At 42.2% G+C, this 15,500-nt stretch overlaps 2 protein-coding genes and 2 non-coding genes across 5 annotated transcripts in view; 3 read left to right on the forward strand and 1 right to left on the reverse strand.

Annotated features, from left to right (window-relative positions):
- The first annotated feature begins 3,669 nt into the window (after positions 1-3,669).
- On the forward strand, positions 3,670-3,742 carry trnav-uac. Its single transcript has one exon. It is a non-coding gene; the product is annotated as a tRNA-Val (tRNA).
- A 288-nt stretch (positions 3,743-4,030) lies between these two features.
- On the forward strand, positions 4,031-4,103 carry trnai-uau. Its single transcript has one exon. It is a non-coding gene; the product is annotated as a tRNA-Val (tRNA).
- A 2,663-nt stretch (positions 4,104-6,766) lies between these two features.
- LOC118102605 (nuclear receptor ROR-alpha A) overlaps positions 6,767-15,500 on the forward strand; it is a 48,429-nt gene continuing 39,695 nt past the window's right edge. The window contains exon 1 of one of the 2 annotated variants that reach the window (XM_035149030.2): positions 6,767-7,150. In XM_035149030.2, coding sequence (XP_035004921.2) covers positions 6,994-7,150 — 157 coding nt within the window. In that variant the 5' untranslated portion in view covers positions 6,767-6,993. The remainder of the gene's footprint in view (positions 7,151-15,500) is intronic. The other variant, XM_035148947.2, reaches the window with a different exon arrangement.
- LOC118102742 (eukaryotic translation initiation factor 4 gamma 1) lies at positions 9,196-14,335 on the reverse strand. The gene is given in 15 exon segments (XM_035149253.2): positions 9,196-9,516; positions 9,737-9,877; positions 10,026-10,107; positions 10,236-10,284; positions 10,286-10,353; positions 10,650-10,754; positions 10,838-10,928; positions 11,006-11,128; positions 11,177-11,349; positions 11,437-11,829; positions 12,004-12,201; positions 12,554-12,658; positions 12,794-13,030; positions 13,293-13,417; positions 13,785-14,335. Coding segments are annotated over 15 exon segments (2,499 nt in total). The 5' UTR covers positions 14,218-14,335; the 3' UTR covers positions 9,196-9,340.

The raw sequence follows: 15,500 nt of genomic DNA on the forward strand, positions 1-15,500 counted from the left end.
TGTCTTTCCATCATCATACGTCGTTTTAGCAGAGCTGCGCAAAATCATGGGTCATTGTGGTCCAGTAAGTAAGTACTTTAGTCAGCAAAATATATAACATGGGTCTAATTGTATTTAGACATTTTAACGAGAATTTTTACATATAAAATCGTTAATTGCAGGATGAAAATGTTTGGAGCTACTCATTGTGTCACTGGGGCTGTTTCCACATGTGAGTGCGTTGTTTTCCAGAGATCGTGAGGTGAAGGAGACACAACAACAGAGAGTTCATGGTTTGATTCTGATCCACAGACACTTCATGAGGTTCATCTCTCTTCATTCTTAAGTGCGTATGCTGTGTTTTTATCGCTGTAATAATACAAAGTACAATAGTGAGACAGTCGCTCGCTCGTCAAGTTGAATTTTGAGACTTTGGAGGCGGGGATAGTGGCTGTTCGCCACCTTCAATTGGTCATTTTAAACGCCTCCCTTATCATCTAACCCCCTCTTCATTTTTCTTTAAAGGTTGTAAACGTGATGGATCATATCACTTGATGATTCTGCCACCAGGAAGTGTGGCGCCCTCGTGGATACTGATCCGTGAACTCTTATCAATTGATGTGCAGACGTGACTTTTTACGTGCATGAATTTTGAGACTAAATTGAGGCCACATGCTTCTGCATCCCAGTGGGAGGTGGGCTGCAGAGCTACTGGGCCCCAGGTGAACCAGGCAGTGTGAGCCTGTTAGACTGAGCTCAGGGCACAGAAACACAAAGCGTACAACAACAAACTGAGAAGAACATCAGGAGAGGAAATGAAGAGTGACCCGTTAATACAGTTTTACCCTCCAGACAGTTGGCGCTTCCTTTATGTGAACATTTGTCAGTCGCTGTTCTTTCTTTATGTTGAGGCACAGGAAGTTGGCATCATCATCGTTAATCTCACCAACAAAGATCTGATTGTCATCATTTTTAAAATGAACACAACATTGGACCTTTAAATCAGATGTAGGCAGTGAACCTGTCTGAAAATCCACCAGAGGGCGATCATGTCAAATATAACATAGTTCTAGTAGGAAAACTACATCATCACATGACTGTGAACATTAAAACGCAGCAGAGTTAAATGACAATAAGCAACAGTCAAGTTTCCTCAGCCTCCTTCCTCACATGCGTCCGTGTTCAACTCTCCTCCTCAGACACAGAGTTTTCAGAAAATGCAAATTTATGCAGCACGTCTTATTAAAATGCATCCGGCTAAAAAGGAAAGAAAATATTCAGTGAGTGCTAATGTGCAGCATTATAATTTAAAACTTCCCTTTGTAGTTTGTGTTTCATCAGGGCTGAGTGTGATGAAATGATTGTGACACTCTATTAGTGATGCATGTGAAGATGATAAGAGGATGGTGTGCAGATGGTTCCGTCTCGTTACAGGAACGTCAGAGCAGCTTTTCATCTGAATCTCACTGAGTTTAACACCAGCTCCGGCCTGTGGAGGTTCAACAACAAAACCCCAGAACAAGTCACCGTCCTTCACGTCTTCACCTTACAACAAACCTTTAATATCATATAACATTTTAATATCATCCTTCCTGTGCTGGATTCATATTACTCACACATTCGATTCACAGGAAACACTTCCTTCAACCTAACTGTTCATGATTTTATCTCATTAATACCTCAGATTACTGACTCAGATTATCTTCAAGTATTTCCTCTGAAACTAGAATGTGACTCAGTAGAGTTCAAACCTGCAACACAAACAAATTCAATCCCACACATATATCAGCCCTCTTCTTAATGTGTCTGATTGTTTTATTCCCTGAGAAATCAATGAAAATTTCTCCTCTCACAATATTAAAGAAAGTGATTTACAGATTGAGTTTCACATTTCTCCTGACGAACTTTGACGTTCTTCTTTGAGAACCAGACATGCTGCAGATTCTCAGATGAGATTATCAGGACCTGTGTATTTATTCCTCACTGTAAATTTCACCTTCACTGTTTTTCTTGATCTCTCCAATGTTCCTCAACATAACTCTGGAGTCTCTTGGAAAATCTGTACGACAGTTTAATGTGTCGATCATCAGCTTTAATCACTTCTGAGAAACTGCATTTCTTCTGAGTAGTGGCTCTGGATACAACAGTACCTGGTATCACAGGCGTCATCATATCAAAGGACGCCAAAGGCACTTTTTCAGATGAATGTATTCACATTTAAATATTCAGTCGAGTGGTTTCACAGAGCAGGACACCGTCTCCAGACTCAATAATTCATGCTTACAGAGGAGCGTTGAATTATTGAACTGAGCTGCTAATCTGACGATGACTCACGCTCTGTTATTGTGAGAGGACGAAGCTGCAGCAGCTTCAGTTTCCTCTGATCACTGCTCAGCTTTTATTTATCACAGCAGATGATCAGAGCAGGAAACGGGCTCGGATGTAAGAGACGGATGAACCGTGTTGTATTTAATGAACTGAGCCTCATCAGGATGATTCATGAAGTTGTACAAAAACAAATCCCATCTTTTATCTTTTTAAGTCTTAAGTATGTAAAACACAGAGAGTGAGCAGCAGAACAGTTTCTCCACCAGCAGGAAAGGACATGGGATGAAAATGCAGTGACGGCAAAAACTAAAAGCATCTTAACACCATCTTCTAGAAATTAGGTTCATATGTAACTCAACTGTTTTTATAACCAATGTTGACGAGCTCAAACACAATCTGTCCAATCCGAGATGATCATTAACAGAGGACGACTTCTTCACATATTTATAGACTGTAGATAAAGATGGACGACGCATCTCCACTTCCTCCCGTTGAAGCCGACATATCTTGGTTACGAACGCTGCCATCTTGCACTTCTGACGACAAAAAAACACATTTGAGAAACACTACTAATGGGTGCTTGTTTTTTGTTTGGTCCACGTCCCATCTGCTAACATGGAGGAGGCATGTTGGTTTACTTTTTAAAGATCGACTTCTTCAGTTGGAAGTTGTTAGTAATAAAGAGCGATCGCCACGAGCGACGTCAGAGACTCCAACACGACTGAACATTGGATTTGTTGAAGAAACATAGAAAATATTGCCCCTCTTATGTTTTTGTGTTTTTATGAAACCGAAACCAAATTTCAAAAGATGCATCTGTCAATAATTTATCGTAAATAATCAAATTATTTGCGTCGATGAATCCAGTTTTACATGTTATTTTGACAATGAGGAGTTTTAAAGGAAAATTATCAAAGTATAAGTATAGTATAAAAGTATTAGGAGTATAAAAGTTACTGGATCATGTTTTCAACATAAGTCTGGACTTCAGCCTGAGACCTGATCTCCACTCGACCCAGCTGAACCCAAAGGAAGTGAATGATGCTGCAAAGTCAAAATCATCTCAGCCTGATTCACTCGTCCTGAACTCACTGCTCATGTGTCGTTCACGTCAAGGACAAGTCGTCGATTGATGATGATGATGATGATGATGAAGAACACAGTGAACTGAGCAGAGCAACAACTGATAAAACCTGCAGAGATAATGAAAATGTTTGTTGCACCTCTGAAGTGATGATCGGGAGCTCAGACTCTTCTGATTCACACAGAGAGGGTCACAGGGTCAGGAAGCTGTAGATGAGGACGTTTGTCTCTGCTGCTGGAGACAAAAATCACCTACTGTCAATGACGTTCACAAGCAGTGGTTTCATGGTGTAGTGGTGATCACGTCTGCTTTACACGCAGAAGGTCCTGGGTTCAATCCCCAGTGGAACCAATTCTATGGCTGAAATGGCCAAGTGACGTGAAAGAACAAATAAGACACTGACTATAACCTGAATGTGACAATCCTTCTCACTCCTGTTTTATAAAATATAACAATCAACACCCAGACACATAAGAGGAAACAATGCGTCTAATTCCCAGATAGACTCAAACCAGCATTCAAACCAACAACCTTCTTGCTGAGAGCCGTCAGTGCTACCCAGCAACAGAACAAACTATCCAAAATGTTCTGAATAAATAAATAGCTTGTGTAACTTGATGAACATAGAAATGGTACAGTGGTTTCATGGTGTAGTGGTTATCACGTCTGCTTTACACGCAGAAGGTCCTGAGTTCAATCCTCAGTGGAACCACATGTTTCACTTATTGTTCAGAAGAACATCCTGAATGCAGAGATCACGTGCGACTTACTCGACCATTCCCAGAATACGTCAGTGATCACGTTTTTAGGCACATTACTGTGGACTTTGTTTAAAACTGATACAGAGCCAGAACACATCATTTTATTTTGAAAATGTGTCTGTTTTCAAACAAAAATATACAAGTATCGATGTAGCCATCCATCTACTACAATGAATGCTTGTCAAATAGCTGCAGAACTGTAGATCCTCCTAATGACAACTTTGAATTTCTACATAGAACCTCCTGAAGAAAATGCATGAACTCATTGAGAACCCCACTACTTACCTGTGTCTGCGTGTTTTTGTCATAATGAGCAACATAAGCAACTCTGTTCACACTGTATGAAAAATTATCTTTTGTTTTTCCACCTTAGTCAGTTATCCTCAATTCATATTACAAAGATTTATTTTTCATCCGTCTCCAGTTTGAATATGGATGCATTGCACATTAATCTTCCCTTCAGGATATTTGCCTGAATATATATACACAGCAGTCCAAAGACAGCTGTGCGAGATCCAAGCAGAAATAAAAAACATATTGTTCTTTGTTGCACCGTAAACCAGAGATCCATCCAACACTTTTAAACACAGACCGACCTCCTCAAAATAATCTAGAACCTCAACGTCCTATCGAGTCCCTGAAGAAGCTGTGGAACCTTCCAAAGAACCTGAATAAAACCTTAAAGAACCAGAGTAATCTCCTCAAAAAGCTGTTACATAAAAAATGTCTGGTAACTGACTGCAGAACCTCTTCAGGAACAGAATCTCAGAACCTTCTGCGACACTAGACCCCCTAAAGTTCTGTTGGAATATCCCAAACAACCCCAAAACACAAGTTACACAGTCTCCTAAATGTTTGTTGCATGGTCGTGTATTTATATTCTTGTGTTTCAGGACATTTTTCCTCAGTCTTCACAGTGTGTGAAGCTCAATCCGTGTGTGATGCTGAAGAAAGGAAACTTCCTTCACTGTTAAGATTTGACTCCATGCATGAAAAACAACAGAGTTTACAATGCAAAGTGTCTCTGCTGAGATCTGAGAGCAGTTTAGAAGAAGCAGCAGAGTGGAGCAGGTGGGCGGTTTCTTTACCCCGCGGTGACTTTAAAATGAGAGTAACGTGTGTGTTCCTGAGGCTTTTCACTGCAGGCGAGAGACGACTGCCAAACGCCTCAGCTCCAAATAATCATCATATCCAGCTCTTTTATTTCATCTGAGCTAATTAAAGTGATGAAATCTGGAGCAATATCCTCCCGTTCAAATGTTCCAGGCATTGTGAAGCTTTTGGCAAAAAGGAAATTGGTGATGAAAAGGTGGAGAGGGAGGCGGAAACACAGCAGCTCGGGTCCAAGCTAAATTAAAACCAATCTTTAATGATGACTTTGATTAGATGGGATAATAGACTTAGTTTGTTTAATACTTTACAATAATCACGTCATAAAGTCGACTTGTGTGAATCTGATGTTGTACAAACTGCCAGAGAGAAACGGAATCACTAACGCAGAGTTTTTTCAAATGTGCTGTCCAAAAGCTTTCGAATTTGGACAGTCTAGCTCTGCCGCTGTGACGTCGTCAAATACGGCCTCCGAAGGTGGTGTGGCCCCTGAACTGAGAAACATCATGACTGAACAGGCTCAGACAGACACAATATTTATATACGACTGTTTATCTCTATCTAGTTATTCCAGAAATCTCTGTCTCATATCTAGAGAACCGTTCATCTTAGTGTAGCTGTGGCAGTTGGGCCTCGTCAACTTGAGTGATGTTGTCGATCACGTTAACGGTGCTTTGATGACCAGGGCTGTGGTCAAACATTGTTAACTTACCTTTTTTAATACAAACAGTGTTTACGCACCTTTTAACGGTGGTTTCCTCACTTGTTATTCACAGATTTTTGTGAACGTCTCCTTGTGCAGCAGCAAGTCTTTATTTGCTGCAGCTCAATTACTGAAGGTCACTTATACAGTTACAGAAAGAAAAACTGCAACCAGCATCCCCACAGGCAAACAGCTCATTCTGAACAGTTTATAACAGACAATGAACTTTAGTCCTTATTTGGTCTTTTTGTACAGTTGACTTACGAAACAGCTCCCAGATCAAATTTGACTTCTTTTAAATCACTTCTTAAAACCCATTTTTATAGACTTGCTTTTGTGTGATGTTCTGTTTTTATTTTACTTGTTCATGTACTTTTATTGTCATATTACTGTTTTTGTGTTCAAGTTTTCATGTGAGCTTTATATTTCATCATTTAATTTAAACACGACCTTGTTTCCTTGTGACATTGAATCCTGCTGATTGTTATTTCTCTTATATTTTCTTTTCATGCTTTGCTGTAAAAGCACTTTGTAAACTCTGCTTTTAAAACGTGCTGTGTAAATAAAGGTTAATATTATTATTATATTATTATTTTACTGAAAAAATGTACGGCAAACATTATTTGCACAGCTTATTTAATAAATGTGTGCAATCATATGTAAACATGAATCTAAACTGTAGGGGATGAGGTTCAGTTTCATTCCCTTTAACCCGTGTTCATGTCTGATTCCAGCTGTGAACTTGTCTCTCTCTCAGATGTGTGTTGGTTCACTTGGATCCACAGCAGCTGCTCGGGTCGGATCCCTCCACAGCGCCGCCCCCCCTCACTGTCAGCCCGGCGTCTTCCCCTCTAATGGCGCCGGCAGCAGCCTCCTGACAGCCGCCTGTCAGACGCGCTCCTCCCGCAGCTCCAACACACCGCTCCGCCTGCTCCCGGTTCCGTTCGTCGGTTCTACTTCTGCTTTAACATCCACGGACCTCAGAGCGGGATTTGTTCGAGGTGCAGTGTTATTTTCTCGGTGCATGAATGGAGTCGCCCCCGCAGGATTCAGGGAGCGAGCCGGGCAGGAGCGGCTCTGAGCCGGGCACACCGCTCACAGAGACGCCGCTGAGTGTGGAGGCTGAGCGGGGCAGAGAGCAGCAGACGCCGGGCAGGAGTGTGTGCAGCTCGGGCTCCAGCAAAGGTAGGAGCGGTGGTTGGTGGTTTTATTAGCGGTGATGATGTGACTGTGTCGGGCTGCAGCTGGAAGTCACCCTGTGTGTTGGAGCGCGCGGTGCCACGATGCGTCCTCGCACTGGTTTTACGCGCACGACTCCGTGTGACACCTGAACGCAGCAGTTTGTGAAGTGACCTGAACTTCGGTGTTGTTGAAGCCGCTGTTGGTGACTGAGAGTCGGACACATTCAGAGCTGAGACCCGCTGACTGAAGCTGAGCTGGAGATTTGTGTTTCTTATGATTGTTTGTATGAACAGATATGAGACAGTTTGAAGTTTAAAGACTTTTTCTGTTCTCATCTGAAGGAGTGAAGTGTATTTTTCTGCAGGTGTTTTTGACGTGTCACAGATTCAGCTCAGCAGACAGACAGATATCTATTAATAGATATTAATAATCAAAACTTAGGAAAAAAAAGTTTTATTATTTTATTATTTATTTATCAACAAATTATCTGTGGAAAGGTCACATGACCTCCACTGATGACCCCTGACCTCCAGAATCAAACTCAGTCACTAACGTTTGTCTACAGAGCTTCTTCTGGTCTGGACTCAATCATATGAGCTCACATTCCTTCTCCAGCTCTGGTCCTCTGAGGAAGGTCCTTTCCATCCCTGCACATGAGCCAATCACAGACCATCCACTGTTCTGGTGTGTGGTTGGTCGATGGAGGAACAAGACTCATGTGTTGAGAGCAGCTCCTCAGCTCTACTCTAACACTCTATTGTCTAACTAGCCTTGACTCTGGTCTCGGACGGTGACGTCTTCACATGTCTCAGCAGTAATGTAGTGATGAATGAGTGAATGTATCTGACATCAGTTTGAAAAACTGATGTCAGATACATTCACTGGTCAAAGGTAAAAAACTAAAAATGGAAACGGTTAAAACAGTAAAATTGCAGTTTGAGGCTGAGGCCTGTTACTATGACAACATGGTTTGTTTTAGTCTGTGTTTGTGAAGATGAAGTCGTGAAGTCGGTAGCTGATACAGACAGAAACGTTTCTCCATAGAGAGAGAGGTCAGATGAAGCTTCATTGAGTTTCTCGGAGCAGAGTCGATTACGTAACAGCTGTTCAAGGAAAAAACTCACAGTGAGTTGTGAGCTGTGCTGAAATGAGCAGATAGTGTGACTCTGTTGGAGTCAGACCTCTGAGTCAATACATATATTCTATATTTATGTTAATAAAGTTAAACTGCATCAGTTCACCTCACACAGCGTTTCTGCTCCTGAACGACGAGTCATCTTGAACTTGTTTTTCAACAGTGTACGTACGAATGGATTTCATTCCGTCCTCCTGTTCATCTTAGTATGAATATTATATATCTGTGCATATAGCATCACATTTAAGGGTCTAGATGTCTTGAACACACAATGATGCACAATTTGCACATGAAATAAATGTGACACAACATCTTAATCCTGTATAATCATGTGATCTGTTTAAAATGCTGTCGTATCAGTGCCAGACTCCAGAGTTGTAAAATAATTTTATATCAAATGTCTCTGGTCACAGTAAAAACCAGCTCATTTAAACTGAACGGATCTGTGATGGTTTGTTTGTCCAGCTCCAGTAAAAACGTCCGTGTGCGTTGACTGACAGCAGAGTTGACCTTCCTCCACTGGAAGGTCAAAGGTCGGACTTTAAAGCTGACGTGAGGGATCTAAAGGTTCTGAATCGCTCTGAGTGTGTTTGCTGTTAAAAAGATACGACAGCGTCAGACACAGTTTAATCAGCGTAAACACCAAAATGTGTGTTGTACAGCTTTTAGTTTTACTTTATTCTCATAAAGCAAGAGTTAGGGTTAAGTTCCTATTACTTTGCCATCATTGAAAGGATTTGAAAGGCCACATGATTTCATGACTGAATTTATCAGACTTTTTTTTGAACTAAAGCCGAATGCAATCATTGTGTCTCAGCTTTTCAGACTGATAAAGGAAACTGTGGATCAGACCAAACAGACTAACTCAGGCCCTGCTGCATGTGCTCATCATCTTTTATTCACAAATCTCATCCATCATGAAAACACATCATATAACAATACACAGTTTATCACGGATAGTAAAACCACAGCTCGCAGTTCACAGTACAGTTTTTGCTCTGAGGCAGAACAGAGGGAAAGGAGCATTTGATGTCAAACACTTTCAGCGACTGGCAGCCTTACAGCTGTTTGGACCTCACCTCACGGAGCCACGTGAAGAAGTCAGTGACAGACTTGAGGGTCACGTCTTTGCCCTGCTGCTCGGTGGGGTCTTCATTTAACTCCCACTTGTAGAACGGCGTGAGTTCGATCACGTCCTCGTCGTAAAGACAGTCGAACATCATCCGCAGCAGCTCTGATGGAGGGAGGGAGACAAAATATTTCAAACAATTAATATTGTTAATACAATTAATACAAATAATAATTTAAAACTGAGACCTAAGAGCTGAACAAGAAGAGACATCTGAACTGTGTGAGTATCATTTCTGCAGTAAACTAAAACACAGACATTGTGCACAGAAACAGATTCAGGGCGTCTGAAAGGGAACTTTAAATATAAGAGTAATGAGACTCACGGGCAGGTTGATCCATCTGCACCATCAGGGCCTCCAGGGCGCAGAGAGCCTGCAGCTGCTTCTCCTCATCCTGCAGGTATTTCTGCAGCAGTGTGGCTCGCTGCCTGATCTGATCACAGTCCACGCTGTAGTAGTTTTCACCTGCTGAGGTAAAAGTGAGAAAAGCCTCATTAAACACTGTTGGTCAATTCCCTCACTGACGTTGTGTATTTCACTCAGGACCATCACCTCATCACATTCAGTCTGTTATTCATATTCTCTCATAAGGAATGTGAAGAACTTGACTTACAGATGATTGTTGACTGGCAGATTACGGTGGTCAGAGTTCTGATGAACGTGTCGGAGGAGGTCTGCTGCTTATCAAGGTTGTTCTGCACAGAAACATGTTTATTAACACACATGTAGAAAACAGACACAGTCCTCTCATACACACAAAATATTCAACTGGAACAACAACAGCAGAATATTGGCAGATTGAATTTGAACTGGAGGAACAAACCTTAATCCAGTCAGAGATGGTGTGGTTGTCGGCCTTGTCCTGGATCAGTGTCCAGCTGCTTGTTCAGCTCCTTCTCCTGACTCTCCTCCGACTCCTCAGCCAGAGTGAACTCCACGTTCTACAGGCAGAGGCACAGTGATGGTCTTTTCATCTGTTCAACATGTCCTGTACCTCCTGCCATTCACCTTTATCAAAACTACCACTCCACATTCAGTTGACCATAAGAACATTTCTTAATTTAAATCATGACCCATCTTCAGTATCTTCTCTATTTTTGTTTCCCAGGAACTGAAGTTTAGTCCAATATTCCACTTTCTCTCCCACTAGTTTCTGAACCTGCCAATATCTCAAAGGTATAGTAGAAATTTCAGACCATCTTTCAGTTGGTGATGAAGCTAGAGAGCGACCTCTCACCTTTTCTGTCACAAACTTGTGGACGTCTTCCTCCTCGGGCAGGAAGTCTCTCCACTGGAGGCCGGCCTCCCTCCACATCCTGGCTCTGATGAGGAGATACACATACTTACTGATTGATTCATAAACAAATCCACTGATCATTATTTTAGATATAATAATATATATTGATAATGGATTTAAATGTAGACAGTTCTCACCATTGCTTTGCACAGTGCATTGAGGATGTGAACCAGCAGGACTCCAGCTTTTACCAGAGGGATCAGAGGCTTTGAAATCTCCCTGGAGACATAACAAATGAACAAATTAACTGATTGATAAATAAATAAAATGTTTCCTTCTCTGTTTCGGCTACTTACGTGAAAAGCCCTCCCATGGGGATCCCTCCCTCAAGGAGCATGGGAGTGACTAGCTCTGACAGGTACAGCCAGATTTGGGGTTTGTCTATCGCCAGGTCCTTAATCACCTGAGATGACGTGAGTCTAGATGACGAAAAGTAGAGTTTCCAACTGAATGAGCATTTCACTCACCCTTTAAAGTACTGCTCAATTGGGAGGATGCCTCTCTTTATGAGCTGGTGCAGCAGCAGGCCCATGCGCTCCCTGGTGGTGGCGTTGCGGTCCAGCATCGACTTCAGCCCGTTTCTCACAAACACGAAGAGCAGCTGAGTGCTGTTCAACTCCTGCACACTCTGCAGCGCCTCCTGTTGGGACAGCGAGGGACATCACACAGACAGAGGCATATGTGATGATGTTTGCAGACACTTTCTAACAAGTGCTCATCAGTGTACCTTCATGTCATTGATGTTCAGGTACTCCTCGATGATGGCCGTGGACTTCTTGTCAAGCTGTTCCTCCGTCAAGGTGGGTTTGGTGGGGGTGGAGGGTTGGCTTCACTCCTTCTCATGAGTGAAGCTGCCGTCGTGCTGATCATACTGTCGGTCGTCCCGTCGGTCGAACTGCTGGTTGAACCGCCGACCACCCTGTCGGTCGAACCGCCAACCATCCCGTCGGTTGTCCCATCGGTTGTCCCGTCGATTGTCCCGTCGGCCATGTTGTTGCGTGCTCAGTTGAGAATCTTCAGGTTTGGCACTGGGGAAACCTTGGCCACCCTTTACCCAGTCTGTCCGTGTTCCTTTACGACTTGGATCAATCAACGTATTGTTGAAGTCAAGTAAAGGACTCTGAAAGACGAGACAATGGTTAAACAACAAGCCAATTACTAAAGGTACAGACAGGAAACAACAATAACGGAATTTTAACAGTTGTCTCCTGTCCTGTGATCAAAATGTGCTTGTGTGCAGTAAGTGATGATGATGCATATTAACACCATGTGAAAAGCCGCCCTCTCCTCTGACCTTTCTGATTTTGTTAAAGTGAGAGATGTCGATGGGTTGGTTCTTGGAGACAGGCCCAGTCTTCCAGTGACTGTCCCTGTGCTTCCGGTGTTTATCTTCATCCCTCCTCTGCTTCCTGTGCTCCTCCAGCTCAGCCTCTTTGTGGATCAGGACAATGGTTGTGGGGCCCTGCTCCACTTGCCGGGGCACCCACTTTTTCTGTGATGGGTGGTAGGTAGAGTGCAGGACACAAGTGAATAATGACAAATTGACCGAAACATAGAATATTATATGTTGGAAAATACATACTTTCTTAGAAGAGCCGAAAGAAGCAAATAAGTTATTTAAAATGTAAATAAAATGTGAATTAATAAGGAATTAATAACTTCTTCAACATGAGACTCACAGTCAGAAAAACAGAAACTATCATGGACATTTATCCTCGGAACACGAAACGCAAGATATGACAAATAATGTTAGAAATGATGAAACCCACTGATCCTTCAGTAAACAGGATGGTATTTGATGATCAGCACAATGTGACATATAATCATATGAGTCTGTAACTTACCAGTCGAAGATAAAGCACATCCTGCAACATGATGCGGATTCTGCTGCTGGTCTTCCTCTCCTTTACGATCTGCCTCATCCGACTGAAATACCCGTTCAAACGAGTCTGAAGACAAACACAAATTAAAATGTAATCCAGCTCCACATTCATTGGAACTAAAATGCATGTTATGAATATGCTTCTGAATGTCATTTCCTCTTTATCACACACTTCCTATACATGGAACCGTGAGTGTTGTACCTTGCTCTTCCCAAGGTCTAGGTCTTTGCCGATGGTGGACACCAGTCTGCACAGGCGCTCCAGGGACTCCTCGTCATTGTTGTTGAGCAGCTTGACAATGCAGTCGAACATGATGGCATCTGTGAGCATTTTAAGTTTGAACAGGTCACCAATGAACTTCATGTAACCCAGGGAGTGCCTCCTGGCCTTGTACTTAGCCTCCTCGAACTCTGCAATGAGCTGCTTCTTCTCCTGCTCCTGTCAGGGAAGGACGTTGAAAATATTATGGACCAAGAAACAGACACTGTAGCAGAGGGATAGTTAAATTTATAGCTCTAAAACTCAGATGTTTAACATGACAGTTCCAAATATAGATAAGATGGTGTAGCATCTTTGTATAATGCTTTCTTCACAGTATGTGGTTGCCTTTGAATACCCTCCTCACTTAAAATCAATCACCATGACTTCCTTTGTGCATAAATGAAAAACCCAACTCGTATTTCTTAATACGTTACTGTACCCTTGAAGCAGCCTCCTGTTTCTTCTTGAGGATTTCATTGTCATCTTTGTCCTTCTCAAACTCCTTTTGACAACGTCTGAGCAGAATCTTGCTAAACTTCACTTCCAGTCCATCTGGGGTTTGGACTTGGAGAAAACTGAAATTTACCAAAGAGCAGGAGAGAACGTGGGGTCGGGTATGTCGTGCAAATGGCTTCTCAGTTCCTCAATCCCGTTACTTTGATCATTGGCACAGAAATATGGCATCAGCCTGGTAGAGTTTGTGTAAACTAGGACTGTAATGGTAAACACCACTGCAGGGTTAGGGTTATCATATCATTCTTATTAAAGTTATTGTGTATGTGTAGTCCTTATTAATTTATCACAGAAACATGTTGTGTTCCCTCTCGGAACCATTTCCTCACAAACACTTTAAGCTTTTTTGTCACTATCGAAGCTCAAGTATCTACACACAAACATTCACATGCTTAATTTCAAAGATTCCAAAAGGCACTACTTACCCTCATGAGCCTGTGGCACATTCTGGCATAGACCACTGAAAAGCTTGGCTCGGAGATGGCCTTTTCGAAGGTGAGCTCTATGACTCCTTTCAGCCTCTCCTCTGTGTCGATGTCAAGTTCAGTCACCTGTTTCACCAGCTGTTCAAAGCTTTCAGGGGTCAGTTTGTTGAGAATGCTGCGGGACAGTTTGAACACCTCCTGAGTGTTGACCTGCTCTGGATCGTTCTCCTCTGGCTCTGCGACTGCGTGGCTGTGAACACCTCTCATCCCTGAAGGCTTCCAGGCGTTCTCGGCCTTGTTCAGCTGCACGTCTGTTTGCACTTTCCAGGGGATGACTCTCCTCTGGATCTGCTCAGAGGGACGTGGTTCTCTAACTTCGAATTCCATACTTGCTGCTGACAAACTTTCCTGAATGGAGTTGATCATTTTATTTTGGTCCTTCAGAAAATCTGCTGAAAAAGCTTTGTAAATCCAATGCTGTCAAAAGTTGCTATGAATCAATCTATACAATCTGATGAAAGATTAGAATGAAGGCTGCTTTAATTCTTTGCTGAATGATGCTGACACTTCTTCTTTGGTCTAGTAGTGTGTGGCAACCAAGGTGCTTCTATCGGGCCAAGATCAAAGCAATGTCACGATGCCAGAGTAGGACAAAGAGGCATCAAAGCAACATCTTGAGACACACAGAGCTTTGTGTAATTAGATCATTTAGTCGAGCACTTACCTTGCATAATATGCAAAGTAGGGATTATTAGGGTTGTGGGTTCCACCAGCACTCATTGGACGGTAGTGGCTGTCAATCACACTGTGGTAATGCATACGGTGCTTTATGGTCTATTTGTAACGTACTGCAAATTAAGAAAATACATGGAAATAGAAAAAAAACGTGTAGTTTCTGTATTTGCTTGTGTTGTGACTTTTCGCAGCACATTTGTCATCAAATTGATGAAGTTGTTGTTGTTCTTAATTTGCACGTGTTTTTTCTATTTGCATGTGTTGTTGTTTTTAGCTCTCTCTGCCACCATATATTTGACTCTAAATGGACCATAATTTATACAATGAACATCATGTTGTATTATAGAAGACTTGAAACTAGACATTGAGACATAAACTCCTTATGTTTACTGACGTTATAAATCAAGAATCATTTTCTCATAAACTTCTGAAGCAACTACCGGTGGAGTCGCCCTCTGCTGGTCATCACACAGAAAAGTGAGATTTTTCAATGTTTTTCTCATAATTTTTAACCTTGATGGAAAAATCCGACGTCTTTATGGGACTGATATTTATGAGTATGTGTTATTTGTTGCAGATTGATTGACTGAATGTTGGTGGAGATATGAGCTCAGCTCAGACCGTCAGTTCCCTCGTGCTCTGAGCCGTCAGTCGATCTATTTCTGACGCCCTCCGATGCAGCAGGCGTGAGTTATGTAAGAGGTGATGGGTTAGAAGGGCACAAGCCCCCGCAGTGAGAGTGAACAGCAGACCTGTGAAAAGCTTTAAGGACAGTTTCCAGCTTATTGAACAACAAAATCTTGCCTCAGCTAAAATTAATAATGAAAAATTGCTTTATAAATTTGATTCACTTCATAAAATTGTATTTATTTTCAAAGTTGTCTGTATTTACACAAATGTCTCCCATCTAGCCCTTCAAACACCCCTTCAACTGTAGTGTATTCAGGACCCTCCTAAAAACGAAGGTGTAGACG

Source organism: Hippoglossus stenolepis, chromosome 1 (assembly GCF_022539355.2).
Source record: "Hippoglossus stenolepis isolate QCI-W04-F060 chromosome 1, HSTE1.2, whole genome shotgun sequence".
Lineage (NCBI taxonomy): Eukaryota > Metazoa > Chordata > Actinopteri > Pleuronectiformes > Pleuronectidae > Hippoglossus > Hippoglossus stenolepis.